This window comes from Malurus melanocephalus, unplaced genomic scaffold, assembly GCF_030028575.1.
Source record: "Malurus melanocephalus ecotype Western Australia unplaced genomic scaffold, MMel_1.1 scaffold_46, whole genome shotgun sequence".
Lineage (NCBI taxonomy): Eukaryota > Metazoa > Chordata > Aves > Passeriformes > Maluridae > Malurus > Malurus melanocephalus.
The window spans coordinates 1045025-1065206 of record NW_026623278.1 but is presented as its reverse complement, the minus strand read 5'-3'; the positions used below and the strand labels follow the sequence as shown (position 1 = coordinate 1065206).

General features: G+C 38.0%; 1 protein-coding gene across 2 annotated transcripts in view; it reads left to right on the top strand.

Moving 5' to 3' along the window:
• Window positions 1-20182, top strand: part of NOL4 (nucleolar protein 4) — a 189167-nt gene that overhangs the window by 93490 nt on the left and 75495 nt on the right. For both annotated transcript variants that reach the window (XM_057364997.1, XM_057364998.1), the window contains exon 6: window positions 16300-16583. In XM_057364997.1, the coding sequence (XP_057220980.1) occupies window positions 16300-16583 (284 nt within the window). The remainder of the gene's footprint in view (window positions 1-16299; window positions 16584-20182) is intronic.

Below are 20182 nucleotides of genomic sequence, written 5' to 3'. Positions count from 1 at the left end.
TAAATGATCAATTTGATGGTAGCAGATGTGGATCTCAATCAAAGAAGTGTAACTTCACTTGAAACTGGAATTGTAAATCTATTGGCTTTTTAATGTCTAAATACGAACTAAAATATTTGGATCAATTTTTTTTTTATTTTAAACAAATCTGAACCATTAAAAATATCTTTTGAGTTGAAAGTTTGTCCTAATTTGAAACAGTAATAGTCAGCCACATGGGAATATTTTGGTTATTTTCAACTTACTTTATCTACCTCTTCCCCTCAAAAGTAACTGTGAAGCCACTAATTGTATGTAAGTTGCATTAATTTATTGGATTAAATTATTTCCCGGGCTGCACACATTGGTTTCTGTTGACTCTAGTGAGGTTAAGATCATATGCATCCAAAGGTAGATTTTAGCCCAATGTGTCATGTTCCTTTGGCCAACTTTCTGTTAGTTAATTAAAAAGCATTTTCTCAGGGCTGTGCTGCTGGCTTTATGACTGACTGCATAGTAAGTCCTTTATATTAGCTGAAGAGCTAAGCCAAACAACAAAGTTAATTTTTAACAGGGCCAAACACAAAGGGAGAGAAACCAAAAATTCCTGGGAAAATTCTCTCTTTCTTACAGTAGTTGAGATACTATCTGGCACCTCTAATACTGAAAGGTGTGCAATTGTATTTATTGCAGCTCCACTATTCTAGTTCTTTATGCTGTCATCCATAGTAATTTGAATATTTCTGGTGTYCTCGGAAGTTGGTTGTGAGGTCATGGCAGCAGGTGGCTATAAGGAAGTTGAGAGAAGCACATGCCTCCTCTCGGGCAATGCTTCATTTTGGTTTTTGTTTTTTTTAGATTCCAAAAATCAAAAGATCAAATATTAATAGTAGCAATAATATCAAAATTGCAATTGCAGTGAGAAGTTATAGAATGGGAATCCAGAGTTTCTTTGTTCTGTTGCCAGAAGAGTCCACTGGAAGTCATACAGGGGATAGGAGGATGAATGTGAGTTCAGGWTATGAGTGACTGATCTTTTCACATGTAGAGTATTTTATTTTATCATTGCAAATTCACTCCTGACAACAGATTATTGTGGTCTGTCCGTAGGTGAATAATCAGTAATTTTGCATTTGTCATTTCTCTAGTTGTTGTGATTGAAATTGTTTTCTGAAACATGCTGAGGAAGAAGACAAGTGCTGTATGTGTGGGTTGATGGCAACAACTGATTGCACCTGTGAKTTGTGAATGCCTTCAGTCAGCAACAACTAAAATGGGACTAAACAAACTAAATGGGACCTGATCAAAACTATTATTTGGATATTCCAGTCCAAKACCAAGAGTGGTGTGATATTCACTAATGTCCTCCCATTCTGCTCTTTACTACTACAGGAACTGCTGAGGATTGTTTTCAATGGCTTCTATTGTAGTTACCACATGATGCATTAAGAGCATCAGTCCTTTTTACTGTCTGCAAATGCGCTGTCAGCATATGTTCATGTCTGGTACAAAAGCTCAGACTATGATCCCTGTTTTTTCTCTTAATTTCCTGCATCACCAACTGTGGTGTTGAGTTTTGCAGGGACTCCCAGTGTTGGAATCTCCAGAAATTGCAGATTGCAGTGCTGAAGTTAAAAATAAATGTTTTTTTGGGAAAACAGGCCACTTGAGAATCAGCTGAGGACATCTTTGTAAAAGGGGCTTCACTTCAGTGATTCTCAGTGCTTTTCACCACATTATTCAACTGGTTTTGCCATTTTTTGAAAAGATTTCAATTTCGAGCTGTCGCAGGTATTCTTTAATGGGAGATAATGTTGAAATTAAAGCAGTTCTGAGAAAATGTTCATCTTCAAAGGCTTCTTGAATGAGCCTAAAGGATTTCAGACCAGCATTTCAAAAGCTTCATRGAGTAACATTGAGCCACAGGATCAGGAACTAGATATTTATTTATCTGTTTGCATAAAGGGGAATGCCAGTAACATCTCTCAGGTATTGCAGATTTTTCTAAAAAAGATTAGAAGGCCTTACACCACCTTCTAAATGCTCCTGTACTGGAGCTGCTGTGTTTGACCTGGGGTAATAAAGAAAGGGTTCTTCTTTTAGAAAGATCATGCTTTGAGTCCTCCAAAGTATTTTTATTCACGTTTTGCAGAATCAAAGATGATAACTGTTTCTTTGCTTAGGTGAAATTTAAGTACTTGTACTGACATATGTATTTTGAGGAATCCTTTTGTGTCAGTATTTTTCTGCAGCCTGTCACACTAACTTAATCAGGGGTAGTAAAATCGTGCTTTCCCCAGATGGTTTTGTATTTTGGGGACCAATTAAATATCTAGTGCTGAAGTTTCTGATGATTCCTACGTGCATAGTATGACACAATCTGAGAAAGCTGCCTGAGCTGGAGCACCAGGTGCCATCAGCAAMAAACCTTCAACACCAAATTTGTGTTTGTAGTGCAATTAATAACTTGATAGCAATGTATTTACCACTGACAGTTCTCCCTTTAGTTTGTTTTCCAGTTGTTGTTGCACTGGTTGTATTGTTTCTTCTCTTGGCATTTATTTACAGTTRTGGAAAAGGAGAAACTTGCTTGTGTTTGTGAAAGGGAACACAGTAGACATTGCCTTCTTTTGAGTGTTGGTCCTCATATTTACTCTTACATTGCACATACAAGATAAAGCCCCTCCCCCCCAGATTATAATAGTTATTAGAAATAATACTATTTTCATGATCAGGGTTGAAATAGTGTGTTTCAGCATGTGTAACTTTTCTGCTTGATCCAGTTGTAAAAACTTTCCACCCAGAAGAAATAAGGTTAATCTATTCTCATACCTATCTTCAGATCCATGTCTTGCTTCTAAAAATTTTAAACTAAGCTTCTGGAAAACTCAGTTCCCTCAGAACTAGTTTGTAATTATTGTTTAGGAAGGAAGGTGATCAGTTTATGAAGGGGATRTTAGGAATTGCAAAGTAATGATCTAGGATTTGAAAGAACTTGTCAGGATTCTGTTTTGAGGGACATTTACAGTTTAACCAAGCAGAAGAAAGATTATTAGCAAGTGTTGCTCATTTTCATCATCGTTTTTTTGCAAAAACTATATTTTCTAAGTTTTCTGGAAGCTTGGRAACAGGTCTGCCATCCAGCTGTATGTCAGAAACTTTTCTGTTTCTAACGTGTATTTCAATTAGATTAAAGTAGYTATATAATGCTAATCCTTTCAAAATAAAAAAAAAACCATATCATGAGCCAAATAATCTTGTTTAGAGATTGTAAAGGGAAAACAAATTATATAGCAGATTTTGAAATATCTTCATCTTTACTTCTCTATTTCAAATAGGACTGAGCATATCTATGAGTGCTCTTACTCTAGGCTTCCTCTTCCTACCCAGGCTAGCTTTGCCAGAGAAAATCATCTGTGGACAGAATTCTTGGTTTACCAGGAGCAGTGTGCTGGTTTCCACACACAGATCTGTTGAGCCAGCACAGCAAATGGTCATTTTTTACAATTTTTTGCTGYTTTTTATTCCCAGTCAGTCCCATTTCATAAGGAGGCCAAGTAGGTATTACAGTTTAACTCTTTGGTAACATTTTATTCTTTTCCTTTTTATTGCTCTGACCTTTAACAACAATTTGTATTTGTAAATAGTTGTTGAAATTTTAGTGAGAATAAGACTGATTTTTTGTGATTAAAACATTCTTAAACTTCATCGAAAATGGCACCTTATCAGTGGTGTAAAGCACAGGAAAAGCACATGCAACAATTATTCCGTGTGTGGACTGTCCCTTTGCTGAATTTTGCTGGGTAACAGAAGCCCTTAAGTGAATTAGAATCATGAAGCAGTAATTTTATTTCCTAAAATACCTCTCCACTCTGCAAAGAACTGCAAAACAGCTCGTTTTTTTCTCTGAAGGGTGGTATTCTGTTTGCCCTACTTTYTGACCTTGTTGAGTAATTTGGTTTTGAGTCTAGCTCTCAGTGGTGTTTCATCAAGGGCAAACTGASTGCCTTTAATGAGAAGAAAATTTCTGAAAGTTACTAAATAATATTAAGTTTGAGAATCTGTAGTGTTTCTGTTGACATTAGCTTCCCAAAAAGGAACTTTGAAATGATAGTCCTTCATGCAAAAGTTCCCAAGCACAAGCAGCTTCCAAGTTTTAATTTTTTCATTTCCAGTATTGTTTATTACACGATCTCATACTTGCTTTGTTCSTCCCCCAAGCATAGTCCACTGCATTGCACTGGGAGGGAAAGGTTGAAACAAGAGATGCATTGCTTATTCAGGTGGCTTGGCAGTGAAAATTTGAAGTCCACAGCTCTGGTGAGGAATASCAGTGGATGTTCCAGAACTATCCATCAGCTCCTTTGGGCTTTGGTGAAGTTTCTGAACTCTGAATCCTACCCTGCCAGGAATTTTGTGACAACAGACCATCTAGCAAAAGTATTCCTCTTGTTTTTTTTGTGTTCAGATACCTCTTATTCTAGTCCATTTTTAGCCAATGTGTGACCAAATGCTCATATATATTTAGGAATTGTGAAAAAAAATATTCACTTTGATGAAAAAAAATGATTGATTCCTTTTTTTTCCCTGAAAATGAAAATGCATGTTTTAATTTTGTCAGTCAGATTGGAAGTCAGCATTTGTAGGGTTATGAGGCAAGTTGGGATTTAAAAGCGGTGACTTTAACAAAGGCAAAAGAGACCTCCCTGTAGTGTTAATACCTTTCATGGGAAGTCTGTTGTCTTCTGTCCAATACCATCCATTTGGTGTCGAATTCCTCACATCATGGACGTTTGTGGATAGAGTTTTCAAATCTGACATTTTTCAACCCAAGTTACATTACATGTTTCAGGATTCTGCTGACTTAGGCCATAATTTTTTTTAGTAGGAAAAAGCATTAACTGTTGTAAACTTCCAAGCAGAGTATGCTAATGCTTATACATCTCTCTTGGCAGTTTTGGCTTTCACTACTTGAGACAGATTTTTCAGATCAAAGGGAGCTCAATTATCAGCAGAGCTTATTTTTCTGCCTTAAAATTGTAGTCAACATGTTAGAGAGACTTGTGTCCTTTACCTCAGTGGCAATATTTTTATGTTCATGTAAAGCTTTTTTAGCATTGCTGACTCTTACCACCTTTTGTATTCTTTTGGTGATATTTGGGCTGGCATTTAAGCATTGTAGATGCAGAATATTTTTAACTTAAACTTGATGCARTGAAAAATRTAGTAGGAAAGCATAATGGATATAACATTCCAAAATGGTTGCTTGCATGATGAAGAAAGGAAGAAAAGCCAAGTTTGCTATCAAGTGCTGTCTTGTGTGACCACAATAGTGTTTTCAGTTAAGCAGTGAGAAGACCACTTACTGTTGTTACCCAYGGCACACTCAGAGCAGGAAACAGTAATGTCCATGCTGCCACTGACATTTATATGCATTTTAGAGTGGCAGAGTGAAAACCAAACAGAATTGAAAAGGGACATGTAATTTATATCCAGACATTTGCTGAAGCTTGTAATAGCAGTTTTCCAGGCTCTGGAATTCATTGAATTTCTAAACTTACAGTTTGTCTGTAGTAGAGTCCTGCACTTGACTCATGGAGACTCTGTCTCAGCAAAAAACATTAATTACATCATAGCCACTAAATAAGGAAACAGCAACCCTTATGGAGTCCTACAATTGGGTATTTACTGTTCTGACTGCTCAGATTCACTAACATCCACTTTCCTAGTGTATTGAGGAAGTTTTAATTCACTGTTGATAATACTAGAACTGCATAGAAGTACAAATGCTGTAAGTTCCTTCTTCCAGTTCCACATACTTTTTTTCTACTTCTTCCCAATTATATGTGTATTACCTATTTTTAAAMTGAATTTCTTTATATGAATATCAGAGGCACTTCTTTTGCTCTCTGCTGAGGCAGGAAATTTCCTGAAAGCCTCTCTGTTAATGTGAGTGGAGACAACTGATTGGAAAGGATCTGACAGAATTGTTCTGGAGTGAAAAACAAATATTTCGCATAAAACCAGTTGATTTTACAAACATTATAAAATGAAAASTAGAAAAAAAAAAAGAAGAAAATTGTAGGAAATGTTTTCTCTTCTAGTTCTGAGGAATTTTTATGTCCTAGCTGTTAGCATGCAGTTGTAAATAACAATAAAATTGCTTTAATTTAAGTAACGCAAGTCATTAGRCTACATTTTTCTGTGTAAAAAACCAACCAAACAATAAAATTAGATTGTAATTTTGAAATCCTGAACTATAGAGCTACAWGGATAATGATGAAGAGTCTAATGAGTCTGAACTATTTGTAGAAATATTATTACTGAGATTTATGCTGTCAACTCAGTTGAACTATTTTTATTATTATAGCAGTACTCAAAATATTGGGCTGACAGGGTGCTTTGATCTCAGTTGCTCTTTGTTTTATGCACCTAAATAGCAATTGGCAACTACTGACATTGTGTATAAGTTACAAATATAAAATAAAGAATGCTTGCAAGTCTTCTTCAGAATGATTTTGAAATAAAACTTGAAATACAATAATAAGATCTGTTGAACTTCAGCAGAACTCTGGCTTTTTATACATCTGGGAATGTATCGGTGTATTTTCTCAATTCTCTTTGGATTTTTTTTTTGGTTGAGTAGGTAAGATTTTTCCTTATTCCTACTCTGCTGTGGTCATCTAGTGACTAGCACAATATTAACAGACATGGTTTTTCATATTTCAAGAGGAAACTTCTACTAAGTTCTCTGCTAGGGATATAGCAAACAGGCAAATCCAGCAATTTGTACTGTAAAGTTTGGAGGCCCAAGTCAGAATGTGGGTTAAATGTTGATAAGGATGTATGAAGCTCAAAGCAGCCATTTCTCTTTATTCTTATGGCTTCTCCCTCCTTTTCTCCCAGTTTTACTGGTGAAGGGGGTATAATGAGCCTTTCCATAGCCTATCTGCTCTTATGGAAGAGTAGGCAGCAATTTGCTGAGGGGATGCAGAGCTGTCAAGCAAATACTTATCTTGCTTGCACTCAGGGCTTCGCCCTTCCAGAAACAGAGACTGATGTCACTGTGTGAACCCAGTCAGCACACTAAAGCTGGTGGGGTATATTTTAAAGGGCTTTATTAAAAAATTCCAGGTTTGAGGACACCCAGGCTGAAGAGAACTTTTTCTAATGACTCCAACTTGATCTCTCTTTGCTTTTTCTGCTTTGCYGGCAGATCCTGATGAAGTAAAATTCAACAATACACACCCACACCAGGTCCAACTGGCAGATAAGTTTAACATAATTCCTTTCAGCCCCATTTGGGTTGAAGTTTAGGGATTGAACATGCATCTACATATTACTCTTTGTCTGCTGCTGGCACAGCACCAGATCCTTCATGCCGCCAGGAACAGTGACAGCTGCTGCATATGCTAACGCATAAGCCTCTTTCTGTTGGACAAGGAAGAGGGAGTGTAAGATCTCTTAGGTTACCTCTGTTTTAAAGAAAAGTCTTAATATTTCTCCTTTTCATAATACATTGCAGTCTCAAACATCTTTGTTGCTGATGTGCTCTGTACACTGCTGGAATTTTAGTGACCCTCAAATGCCCTGTTTTGCTGCCTGAGCCCAATTTGCCTGCCTGTCTCCYAGCCWTCCTAAGTTCCCAGCTTCTTATCARTAGACTGTTCTGCAGTCTCTTTGGGATGAGCACAAGGCAATATCTCTGATGTCATTCATATATTGTTGGGCTGAGAACCTGTTCCTGCAGTGCTTGCCCAGAGATGGAGCTCTAAGCCATGTTCTCGGTGCCAGATGACATTTTTGCCTGACAAATATGATCCTATATGGGCCATAAAGACTTTTAGAAGAATTGCAGTTTTTCTGCATAAAAAACTGCTTGATAGAGTCTTTGCCACAAAAAGCACCCTAGAGGTTTCTCCAGAGTAAGGRGAAAACCAGGGATTTTTCTTCCCAGGGGCAGTAAGGGCTATRTGTTTTGAAATGCAAATGCCAAAGAGCAAGGATGAACTAGATACATAATGCTAATTAGACTACTGTGCACCCAGTGAGCTTTCAAATTGGTTATATGTGTGTGCAGCACCCTCCTAATAGACATGTTCCTTCATCTCCTTGCTGTGCATATGCAGGGACAGTAGCTCTGCATGTAAAAAAGTAAACATGCAAGTCACTCGTGAAGCTTTATAAATGAGACCTCATATAACACTATGACTGGCAAGGCAGAATTATTTTTCTGGTAGTTGTTGATGTCATGGAGTGGCAGTTGTTCACTGCTCTGTTATTTAAGATTAGAATTGAATAAAATAGCTTCCTGTTTTGTGCCTCCAATAAGAAGAGATGTTTACCCATGGAAAATTGTGAATTACTGGAAGGTTTGTTTAATAATGAAATAAGATTTACAGCCTGGATAATGCTGATTCCTCTGTGTATGTGCATGTGTATATCAGATTTACTATACTCTTGTTGACTAGGCTAAGGATTAGTTCACTCTGTTCCTTTTTCTTTTAATAAACTCATGCTGTGTGTGATCATATGAAGTAGCTCCTGACCTATTCCTCCACCACTGAAAATAACACTAAGGAATTTGTTGGTAAGCATCGCTGAAACTGATGGACATTTCAGATTTAAATTCATTGCACTGAGTTCCATAGCTGAATTTACAGAAGGTAAGCCCATCAGGAAAGCATATATGCAAAAATAATTTTTATGGTTATTGAAGTCAACTGAAGAGGACAATTACAAGAATATTCTTGTAATGGAGCAAATGAAGTCTCACTGGGAATAGAGGGACTGAGCCTTATGCACACCACCCTGCTCTGTCCCCTGGAAAGGCTSTTGCCCATCTCTCAGTTCCTGTTCCTTGTTTCCCTGATACAGTACAGTGGAAACAAAATAGTGGAAGTAACTTTTTGGTGGAGCAGAGAAGGGTGTTGAGCTTTATACAATTTTAAAGAATTACTGTATATTTGGAAGCAAAAAACATGTTGAGCACCAGCATGTAATTAGAAGCCACATCTTGCTCAGAAATACTTTGAGTTTGAAATTATTAAGGGCTCAGCAGTCCACAGAAGTAAGAATTGTATATGCTTGCCTTATTCTCTTCTCTAAACATCTCCTAATGACCACTGCAGCAGATAGGAAATTGGACTAAATGGATTTTTTTATGACCAGCTATGACCATACTTATGCTTCATGAATGGGAAGGTCTGAGATCACCACTGTACCTCCATTAATCCAACCCCTGTTCTATATAATAGTGTGAAAGGGAATGGAGATGATGAATAGGCAGAGTTTATTCGGACTGGCTTTTAAGTTATGTCTTGAACTTATGCTTCAAACTTGACTTGTGATGTAAAYGAAGCATAACCAAATACATAACTGTGACAAATGGGTATTAAATGTAAAAAGTGGTGGGAGTGAAATATGTCCTTGCCTTTTTATCAGTTCATTTAGAAAAGTGTCCATATATTTTATACTACAGAAGTTTCTATGAGTCAGCACTGTACACCGTCTTTTCTCTGATTCATGGTACTCCTCTCCCAAAACTGCCTGCCGTCTGTTGCCACAGTAGAGTGTTTTATTCAATACCTCCCATTAGGAAGTATTCAATACCTCCCATTGGTGTTGTGGAATTGTAGAACAAATGTAACTAACTTAGTTTATAATGTTTGCTTATGCAACATGTTATTTTCATTAAACTTGTATTTTAACACAGGAAAATAAAGCACATGCACTATTGAAGCCAAAGGTTAAGGAGAACAACACAGTAACTCAAAATAGTTCTTGAATCTGTCACTCTCTGGCCCATAGTACTGCCTCTTGAAAGTGACCATGTTCAAATGAATTGGATTGCCAAGGGTGTAAGGTGGTGTTTTCAAGGTCTGGGTTGRTGGTATCCAGCCCAACAAGATTAAAGCAATTTTCATCATAAAGGATTTTGGTAGACAGTCTTTAAGAGTGGGTGTTATGACAGCCTGCATTTGCACAGCAAGAAGTTTCAGTCTCACTCATCCCACTCGGCTCATTCACTTCCAATCTTCTCCTTTTAGAAGGAACAGTYACCCATCTTGCTGCTCTCAGAGATGCTCTGTCGACAGGCAGCCCACTCAAAATGTTCATTTAACCTGAATGCCTGCTACCTTGAAGTTTGCAGGCATCAGTGTCTGTCTGCGTGTGTGACTCTCTCCCCTCTCTATTCCTTAGAGCAGAACAAAATGGCCCCAACAAGTGCTTTGTCCTTTTGATGTGATTAATCAAACTCATTATTCCCAGGAATGGTGTTGGTTTGCAGGGTGGCCTCATGTGGTCAGATGTCTCAAAAGAGCCAAAGATGCTGTAAGGTTAATTGCCTTTCCCTTGTTTTTGATTGATTCCCAGGTAGGATATTTGCCCTTTCAGTGGATCTGAAGTTCCATGTAGCTCTATGACTGCAGGACTGTGCCACACTACTGCTGTTAGAGCTGAAGCCCAATGTTAGGGATTACTGACTAGTAAAATATGTGAAATCTCAACTGTACAAACTATTAAAGTATGCTCTAAATCTTAATTGCATTCTCACCTGAGAAGTAATTTGAGAAATGGTGAGGATGTATTCAGAGATTTGTCTTTGTGTAGAATGGCTTGCTAACTCCTTCCTGACTTACCTGCAAGGAATATGAAAATTCTGGGTGATTTAGAGTACAAAATTGATAGGTAAGAGATCCTTTAGAACATCTTGAGATTTTTCTCTCAAGGAGAGAAGTGAGAATATATATATACATGTACCTTGATGAGCGAGTCACAGTATTTCAATGACACTTATATCAGAGTTCAGATCTTAAATTTGTGCTCTCAGAAAACAAGTGTTTGATGAACTTGTTATTCCAGCCAGATTTGGTGCACACTTCAATTTGCTTTTCTCAAAAAAGCACTCTTATTGAGAGCAGTGTTGAGCATTTGACATCTCTGATCTGAAGACATCTCTTTCCAGGTAGAACAACTATATGTTAGCTTGTAACAAAATAATCTCTGATTCAAGCAATGTATGTTTTGCCCATTCATAAATCTAGACATTGCTTGGTAGGAGAACATTCCTWTAAATTAAGACCTAGTTTCTACTCTGAGTGAAACTGTCCTTAAAATACCAGCTGCCATTGATACCACTTTGCAGAATCCAAGGTGCTAAATACMGGGAAATTGGGTTTTGGCAGAGATTTAGGCCATGATAATGTGAATGTCTGTGGCAGATAATTGAAGGATGCAATAGTTCTGAGAATCAACACTCAGAGCATCTGTTTGCTTGGGCTTTCTTTGGCATTGTCTTTTCTTCCACTATTTCCAAATTTCCTTTTAAATCAGGGAGAAAAGCTAACGCAGTGAGGTTTGCAATGAGCCTGGAAAGTTCACAGCAGGAATCTGGAATTCTCATGTGTTAAAAAATAAAGCTGGTGTCACTTTGTATCTTGTTGGTCTCTGTGGGATCTGGAAGAAGGAGCTGGAAGCTGTAACGCAATGTGATAAGACATTGACTTGAAGTCGAAAAAATTACTGTAGATCTTGTTTTGAGAATTAGAATTCTAGAACTGCAGAATGGTTTGGGTTGGAAGGGACCTTAAAGACAATCTGGTTCCAACTTTCCTGCCTTGAGAAGGGGCGTCTTCTGCTAGAGGTTGCTGAGGGCACCATCCAATGTGCCCATAATCACTCCCAGAGATGGGGCATCTGTGATTTCTCAGGGCAACCTTTCCCAGTACCTCAGTAAAGGWTTTTTTCCTGATATCTAATTTATACCTACTCTCACTTTAAAGCCACTACCCCTTGTTCTATCAATTATCCCTAACAAGGAGAGTACTTGGGCTAAAGGTGTCCAGAGGGTRTTATTGAGTCCAGAGCACAGGATCAGTGTGAGGCAGTGTTCAAAGTGAAAGAGGAAGTGTTGGCATCGAGACATTTAAGAAATATTGGTYTACGAGTGACAAATCTGTGCCTAAGCCTGAAGAGTGCCCTATGCTTCTGCAAGAAGGTGGTTGCTGCCTGATCCAAAGATACCTTCCCTCTGCTCTTGGAGTGCTTTCCTGAGGGATGATGCTCTTTAATCCCTGGAAGAGGATCTCTGTAGCAGTGAGGGAGGCCACAGWAAGCTGTTTTTAGAAGTGAACTACATGTGTATTGCAGTCAGACTCTCCCTTTTCAGTCTTAAGTAACAAAATCAGCTGTAGATGTGCTTCCAGTCTTCCAGCATTCTAAGGTAAGGGTTTGAAAGCGGCACAGTTCCCAAAGACATGAGCAAGCAGTGTTTGATGGTTGATTTTCTGTCATGTCTGATGCTTATGGATAAGAGCAGTCCTGGGTGGTGATGAAGACGTGAGCTCATCCCACAGCCTCTTTCATGACTGCCCCAATACCCAAAGCAGGGCATGGAGCCCCTTTGCTCCCCCTCTTTTCYGCTCCCAGTGCCTGTGACAGGTTTCTCTGGAGGTCTTTCAATAAAATTCACCCTGCAGTGATAGTTCAGACAAGAGATGGGATTTGAAAATGCATGGCCCTTGCCTCAGTGGAATTTGATATTGCACTCCTCAGCCAGCTATGGGAAGGGAGGCTGGAGYGCCCACTGACCAGCAGTGGGGCTGAAGTGAGCCCGAGAGGAATGCTGTGCTTTGCTGAGCCTCCTGGGGGAGGGCAGCCCAGCAGTGGGTTCATTGCTGCTGCCCCACATGCACCGGGCTGGGGTGGACCTTGTCTCTGGGGTGGACCTTATCTCTACGGAGWTCCCAACAAGGAGCAGGGGCCACTGGCAATAGCTGGACAAAGCCATATCTTCACCAAGCTCTCCCCAGGCCACCATACTTCTTCCTCTGCTGGATAGAGGGAGAAAAGTACTTGGTAAGAGAAGGGGCTTTTGGCATTAGAAGTTCATTGTTGCTGAGGTGCTGGGATATTTAAAGRTGAGAAAACTGAGCAAATTGCTGGTCCTGATGCAGTCTCTGGTTTAGGTGGAGCCCCGCTCAGCAGCTGCACCAGACACARTGAGGAGATGAGGTCTCACCTGCTGCTCTGGGCAGAGGCAGCCTCCACTGGAGGACATGGTCTGCAGGAGAGGTGTCTGTGGGTCTGTTCTTGCCCCTTGGCATCCATGTGATAGCCATGAGTGCTTGCAGATCCTGCAGACCCAGGAGTGGTCAGGGGGTGTCAGCTGTGGCTGCCCATATCTAAGGATGAACTTCACTTTCCTCTCCTGGGTGAGACCCTCCTGCCTTTTCCCCCAAACCCAGCCATTCCTGATGTGGTCTGTGTTTCTCATACCRGAGAAAMTCTWGCTTTAAAGTAGCCTTATTTTTAACAAAAATAGACAGMTGCCCAGGGATGAGGAATGTACTAAACCTTGTAATCTAGTTACCTTGGTAACATCTGTAAGAAACTAGTGCTAAGCCACTATATGCTTTTTCTTAATATCTTTTATGGAAATACATATTTCTGTTTACCTGAAAAAAGTGTGATTTGTACCATTCCCATTGTAGCCATTCTCTTGACCATTATCCTGGCAAAAAAAATTCCCGTTTCTAACAAGCAAGGTTAAATGACTGTRAAAACAGATATTTGACTTTATAGCAGAAACCGAGATTTGCTGTCAATTTAACTAAGCTTTTTCTAAGAAAAGCATAAATCTTGTAAAAACATTTTTGGTTGTTTCGGAGTATTAAAATGCTTAATCACATTTACTCAGCATAAGAATTCTTTTCAATGGTCATGCTTTAGAACAAACAGAAGTGTTTTTTTTTTTTCTGCATTGCAACCTTCTCACACAATTGTGAGTTTTAGTTGTCAACCACATGTCATACAGGGCAACAAAAAAAGAAATAAAAGCATTATTGCTAGGCAAACCTAACAGCTGTGCTTGAGAATTGGCTGTTCCTGCATCTAGCTCTTAGCACAGCTCTCATCATTCCCTTTTAGCAGTCTGTATCCTGATAGCGGTTACTCTGCACTTCATGAGCTGGGACTCCTGAGTTCCCTAGGAATCAGACTTGTGTGCTGCTGGGTAGGCAGTGCCCCCATCTTTTAGGTGGTTCTTTGTATCCTCTGGTTACTCACTTGTTTCTCTTTTGGCTGCCAGCAGTAGGGAATTTTCTGAGCCTTTCAAAGGGAAGAGCATCCTTCACTTGGTGACCCATTCAGTAATTGATTTAATTAATTTGAAACTAACTGTCACTTTTTAAACTGTTCATCAAGAAGCCAATTATCTCTTAACAGTCCTAAATACAAAWCAGCAGCAACCAAAGCATGTCTCTGTTAAAGAAATACGGATTTCTTTCTGGCATCTCAGAACTTTTGAAATATGGAAATATGGCTATTTTCTTTTAAAAAAATGAAGCCCCTGGATTAGAATTCCCTCTTCTATTTTGGAATAGTGAAACTGCTTATTTATTTCTGAACATGCATTTAGAATTTTAGCCTTTTTATATGTGCTATGCCTAGAAGATGTAAGTCTCAGGGCATGGTAGAAGGTTTATTAAGAATAAATCTTGCTCTTTTTATTCACTTACATGGCTGACATTCTTAAGTAGCCTTGCTATGTTGCAAGTTTGGTTGGTGTTCATATTTAAAAGACTTATTCTAGGAATGTTATGTCTTTTATTGTATATACACTTGTATTTGCAAGAGGTAATGTAAAAATGATACATAGCAAAGCATAGTTGTATTTTTTTTATTACACAGCTGTTTTAGAACAATAAAAATGCTTCTTAAGTAAAATTATTTAAATTTTGACTCTTAATTWGTATTGTTGTGCAATCAGATTTTTTTACAGGTTTACAAAACAAAGCAATTTTAAAAATATGTTTGTAGTGCATGCCCAGTCCTCTCTATATATTTATGGCATAAAAAATGTTTGAGACTGCAGCAAGCATGGCAATGATGTATGATGRCTTATCTATGGCTTTCTAAGTGTGTAACTGAATTAGATCACTATATCACTACCCATTTATCCAGTATTTTCTTCTCTTTKAAAAATCTGATGTGAATAGTTATTTTTCACCATAATAATGATGGTGAGTCAACAATTTGATCAGTCATGTAGTTAAAACATGAGTATTTCTGAGTAAATCTGTTAAAGGATGTGTTCTGATGGTTTGTTTTGGTTTTTTTTAAGTTCACATATGTATAAATGTGTTTCCTGCTTTTGTATGGAAGTTGTTTAGAAGGGCCACATAAGATGGTATATTAAGGTGCTAATATATTAAGTTCCATCTCATCCAATATCCCCAGCTTCAATCTGAATGCATTCCTGACTACTGACTCCCCAGTTTTATTTCCAAGTTCATTGTCTGCAATCAGCATAGGCTTATAGAGCCCCAGGCAGGTGTTTGCACCATTAGCAAAACCATGGAAGTTGCCAAAACAGAGGTGCTTTAATGAATGAGAAATATGCAAATTGTGCGCCAAATTCTGCTGCCGTTTAATCCTTTGAAGGATAAATTGTTTTGCTAGATAGCCTGTTGGCCAAGAGATTGTTTAGAAGTCAAGAAAGGCTGAGTAGTAGCACAGGTGGAAAATTCCAGTGCTGGCAAGAACAGGATACACAAATCCATAAGTATTTGAAGACAAATATTAATCCTACAATSCAGCTCTTAAATCTTAGGGGTAAAATGGCACATCCAGAGCTTTTGAATGGAGCTTTCAAGTTTATMATTTAATCCACCATTTATCAGTATTTTTGAGTATTTTGTGACACACAATGAGTGAACAAAGTGGATAAGCRCCTGAACAAAATGAAGAAAGGATCTTTTGTTTTGGGAGTCAGCTCTTCTGGTATGATCTCTACTGCCAGCAGTGAATGGATCAGCTGTATTTATGTTGTATCTCTGCAAGAGGATGTTTATGGATGTGACATGTGCTGTTCTGCACACTTAAAACCTGAGATTCAGATTCTCTCTCAATACCACGTGCACCTCTGTTGATTTCAGAAATATGTAATAGTGCACTCATGAGCACAGTATAAGAATTGAAATAGATCCTTAAACATATGGACAGACAGATTGATTAAGGCAGACTTTATCACTTTGTCCCTAAAAATCCTTTGTGATTATCTTTTATGTACACTGTGATACTAAATTGTCAGCCCAGATAATTTCCCTTACTTAGTAATGTTCTATGGATTTACTTAAAGCTTTTGCTTGCAAATGTGGAGGAKTGTGTGTGCACATTTTGCAGAAATGTACTGGTCCTTGTAATATAATCAGTTTTCATTCTGTTTTTAAAAAATATTGTGAATATATAAATTATGTTTGAACTGGACAGAGATGATTATGTGGCATGTGACTGAAAATATATATTTTTTAATAGATGATTCAGCCGCAGAGAGTTTTAATGGCAATGAGACCGTGGGACACAGTTCCAATGCTTCAGGGGGAACACACTGCAGGGAGATGGCAGAAACCAACAGTAATGGCAAAACAAATCTGGAGCAGGATGAGCAGCCTCTGAACCTGAGTGACAGTCCCCTCTCTGCTCAGCTGACTTCAGAATACAGACTAGATGATCACAGCAGTAATGGAAAGAACAAATACAAGACTCTCCTAATTTCTGATCTCAAGATGGAACGGGAGGCAAGAGAAAATGGAAGCAAGGTAAGATGCTTCCACATGGTCCAGATATGAAGCATGTAGTATAGAAAAGAAAGAGGTGTGGGAGGCCAAAACTGAAGATTATTCCGAGTAAAGCACTTAATGCAATGTGTCTAATGTTTGTCAGATCATTGCTTAAATGTCATATGTAGATTTGTATGCTCTGTTACACATATATGATGCATATRTACGTTAAGTGTATGTGGATGTGCAGGGGTGAATGCATGTGTATAAGCAAATATATTGTGCTGACATACGGACAAAAATGGTGTAGTTCTCCATCAGACATGAATTTTATCAATCCATTTATTGAGAACCATCTGCATTACCTATTTGAACAAAAATATATTAAAATATGTATATAATGTGATACATACATATACGTACAAATATGGAGACACACATATGTATGTATATTTACAGATGGCCATCTCATCACACCTTTTATGTATCAGTAGATTTTTCATGGTTTAAACCCAGAYGGCAACTAAGTACCTCACAGCCACTTGCTCACTCTCCTCCCTGCCCTGGTGGGGTCAGGAGGAGAATGGAAGAAAGGTAAATCCTATGGGTGGAGATAAGAACTGTTTAATAATTGAAATAAAGTATATTAATASTACTGCTACTACTGGTAATTGTAACAAAAAAGGAGATAACAAAAAGAGCRAGAGGAATGAAGTCCAAGAARCACAAGTGATGCACAATACAGTTGCTCACCACCCAKTGACCAATGCCCAGTGAGTGTCTGAGCAGTGATTGACAGTTTCTGCCCAGCTCCCCCCAGTTTACATAGTGGGCATGATGCTCTGTGGTRTGGAATATCCCTTTGGCCAGTTTGGATCAGCTGTCCYGGCCGTTCTCCCTTCCAGCCATTTGTACACCTGWTCACTGGCAGAGSCTGGGAAACTGRAAAATCATTAACTTGGGGTAAGCACTGCTTAGCATAAACAAAAACATGTATGATATCAGTATTATTCTCATCCTTAGTCCAAAACATAGCCCTGTWGCARCTACTAGGAAGAAAATGAACTCTCTCCCACCAAAACCAGGATAAGAATGAATCCATATGAGTGTTAAATGTGTATGCSCAAGAAAATTTCTACCAGTGAATTATCAGCATCTGAAAGGAACTGATTTGGTTTCTTCAAGATTGTGTTATGCAGGCACCTAACCTGAATTAAAACTGACAAGTTTGCTTTAAGAAGCTGTAATCCCCTGAGGGCTTTTCGCTGTAGTTTCTATTATGTGGGTAAGGAGAAGCAAGGGTTTTATTTTGTAGATAAAGACAGATCCTGTAGATTAAGTTAGCTAGCTTTCTAGGATGGCGTTTTTCATGAGGGCCTACAGAAGGGAGGGTGAAGAAATGGCATATGTCATAGAATTTACCTTATTTACCCTTTGATCTTACTGGTGACAAGTTCTTTTTTTTTTTTAATCTGATGACCAACTGCCTTACCACTTTTACAGCAGCAATAATAGGATGTGAATCTTGGATCCAAAGACTATTAATGCTAGTCACTAGCTTTCAGCAGCCTGACAACATAGATGTACTTTGAATGGGCACATTTTTTTACAGTGCTTTGAAATAGGAGTGTTAAAATCCTTAGGCATGCTTAGAAAGGGATTGTACATGACTGATATCTAGAGAACAACATTTAATTATGCTAAGGTTTTATCTCCTATCTTCATTGCCTATGGAGTGAAAACAAAAACTTGTAATGTTGTGTAACGTGTCTAGGTTTTAGAGGGTAGRACTAAGGGAGACTAAATGGGAGATTGTTAGTCTTTCTTATGGCCGTTTAGCAAATTATGTATCCCAAGACCTTCTCCATAAAATCTTTATGAATGACTGTTTATCTGTATGGAATACTTTTTTTTCACACAAACCTGCATTTTATGGATTATATTCTGACTAGCTGTAGTCTCAGCCTGTGTACACACCCCAGTGCTGGATTGACTCAGTATTTGGAGTTGCCCAGGGAGGCCCAAATTGGCTGATATGAACRATATCTTCTTTTGCCTCAGGGCAGATTGTTCTAATGAACCTTCTATAAGCCCATCACCCAAATATTGACAGACACACAGGCTCTTTTGCCTGAGGTAAATTGTTGCTTTTGCCTTCACTCTTGGAAATACACAAATAAGCTTGGCARAGATACAGAGGAGTCTTAAGGTGAAACTCATTTATAGCTAAGACAAGAACATAGCCTAATGTTGAATTTACAATTTGAATCAGTTCCAAATCAGATGCAAAAAAAATTATCACAAAGTGCTAAAAATCTGTAATGAATTGAGATGACAATCAAAGCCATCTCATTCTTTACAAATTTCAAGAGGCCAGAATCATCCCCCACATCAATRCATTCTTTCACACTTGCTGTCAACCTACCCACTCTATGCTGCCAACAATATGCAGATTTGTCTCCCTTTTTTGTCCTRGTGAAACTCATGTTGATGTTTACAGTTCATTTAAGTATATGATTAATTAGACATGCAGTAAAGATCTTTAAATATRGGCTAAATACTTTAGGAAGAACATAATCCTGGGATAAATGAAATTTGCCAGAGATTTGTAAAATAAGTTAGTGAAGAAAATATCTGTTTTCTAAGTGAGGGGAACTATATTTCAGTTATTGGGCTAGTACTGGAGGAAGAAATACATAGTGCTTCTTCCAACTTCTATAATGTCCCATTTAACCTGCACAAGATGCTATTTGYTTGGGATGGTCCAGACTGTGAATCTCAGAGGCAGAGGAATGGAGCTAAGATCTCTTGGCTGACATGTTCTGAAAGTAAACTTTGTATGTTCTGTCAAATTATGCTCAGAGGAAGCCATTGAGATAAAAATGGTAGTTTTCTTATAATATTTTATTTGAAAATGTGACAGCTAACAGGGAAATCTTTTTTGAAAATCGTTACTTCTTTGTGGAAGTTAAATTTTTASAATATTCATCTTGTCCATGCCTATTTGAATCAATTATGTGCTAATATTATAGGGAAAATTTGCCAAATAATGGTCCCTTTCTGCAAAACTCTTGGATGTCAAAACAGGGATACTTAACATTTTCCTAAAATCAGGCCTTTCTAATGGACACAGAGAATGTAATTAGTGATTTGTAAGAAATGTGGAGCATTTTTTTTATTATAAATCAAGTTTTCTTTCCTGAAAATACTCTGATAAATAACTGGGGATTAGATAACCCTGTGAACAAACTCAAACAACTAGAGTATATTATTTAAAGAATGTTCGGTTCAGTCACTTCAGAATATGACTTTTAAAACTGCTGCTAGTAACACTCTTTAAACAAATTTGACATTTCAGTGGACAGTTTTACTTTGAATYTTCAGCTCCAGGCAGTGAGTACGTGTGGTAATCTGTTTTTTGTACAAAAAGACCATGAGCTGGGTGCAGTGAAGAGAGTTGCCAGATTGTAACAACCTTAAAATCTGTTCCAAAATGTTCTGATATTCACTGCAAAAATGTTGTTCAAAGACAAAATGGGTTTTTATAGTATTAAATACATATATGTACATATGTGTACAAATATATGTATACATATACACTTTATATATATGCTTTTATTAAGCTTATATTAGAGAAC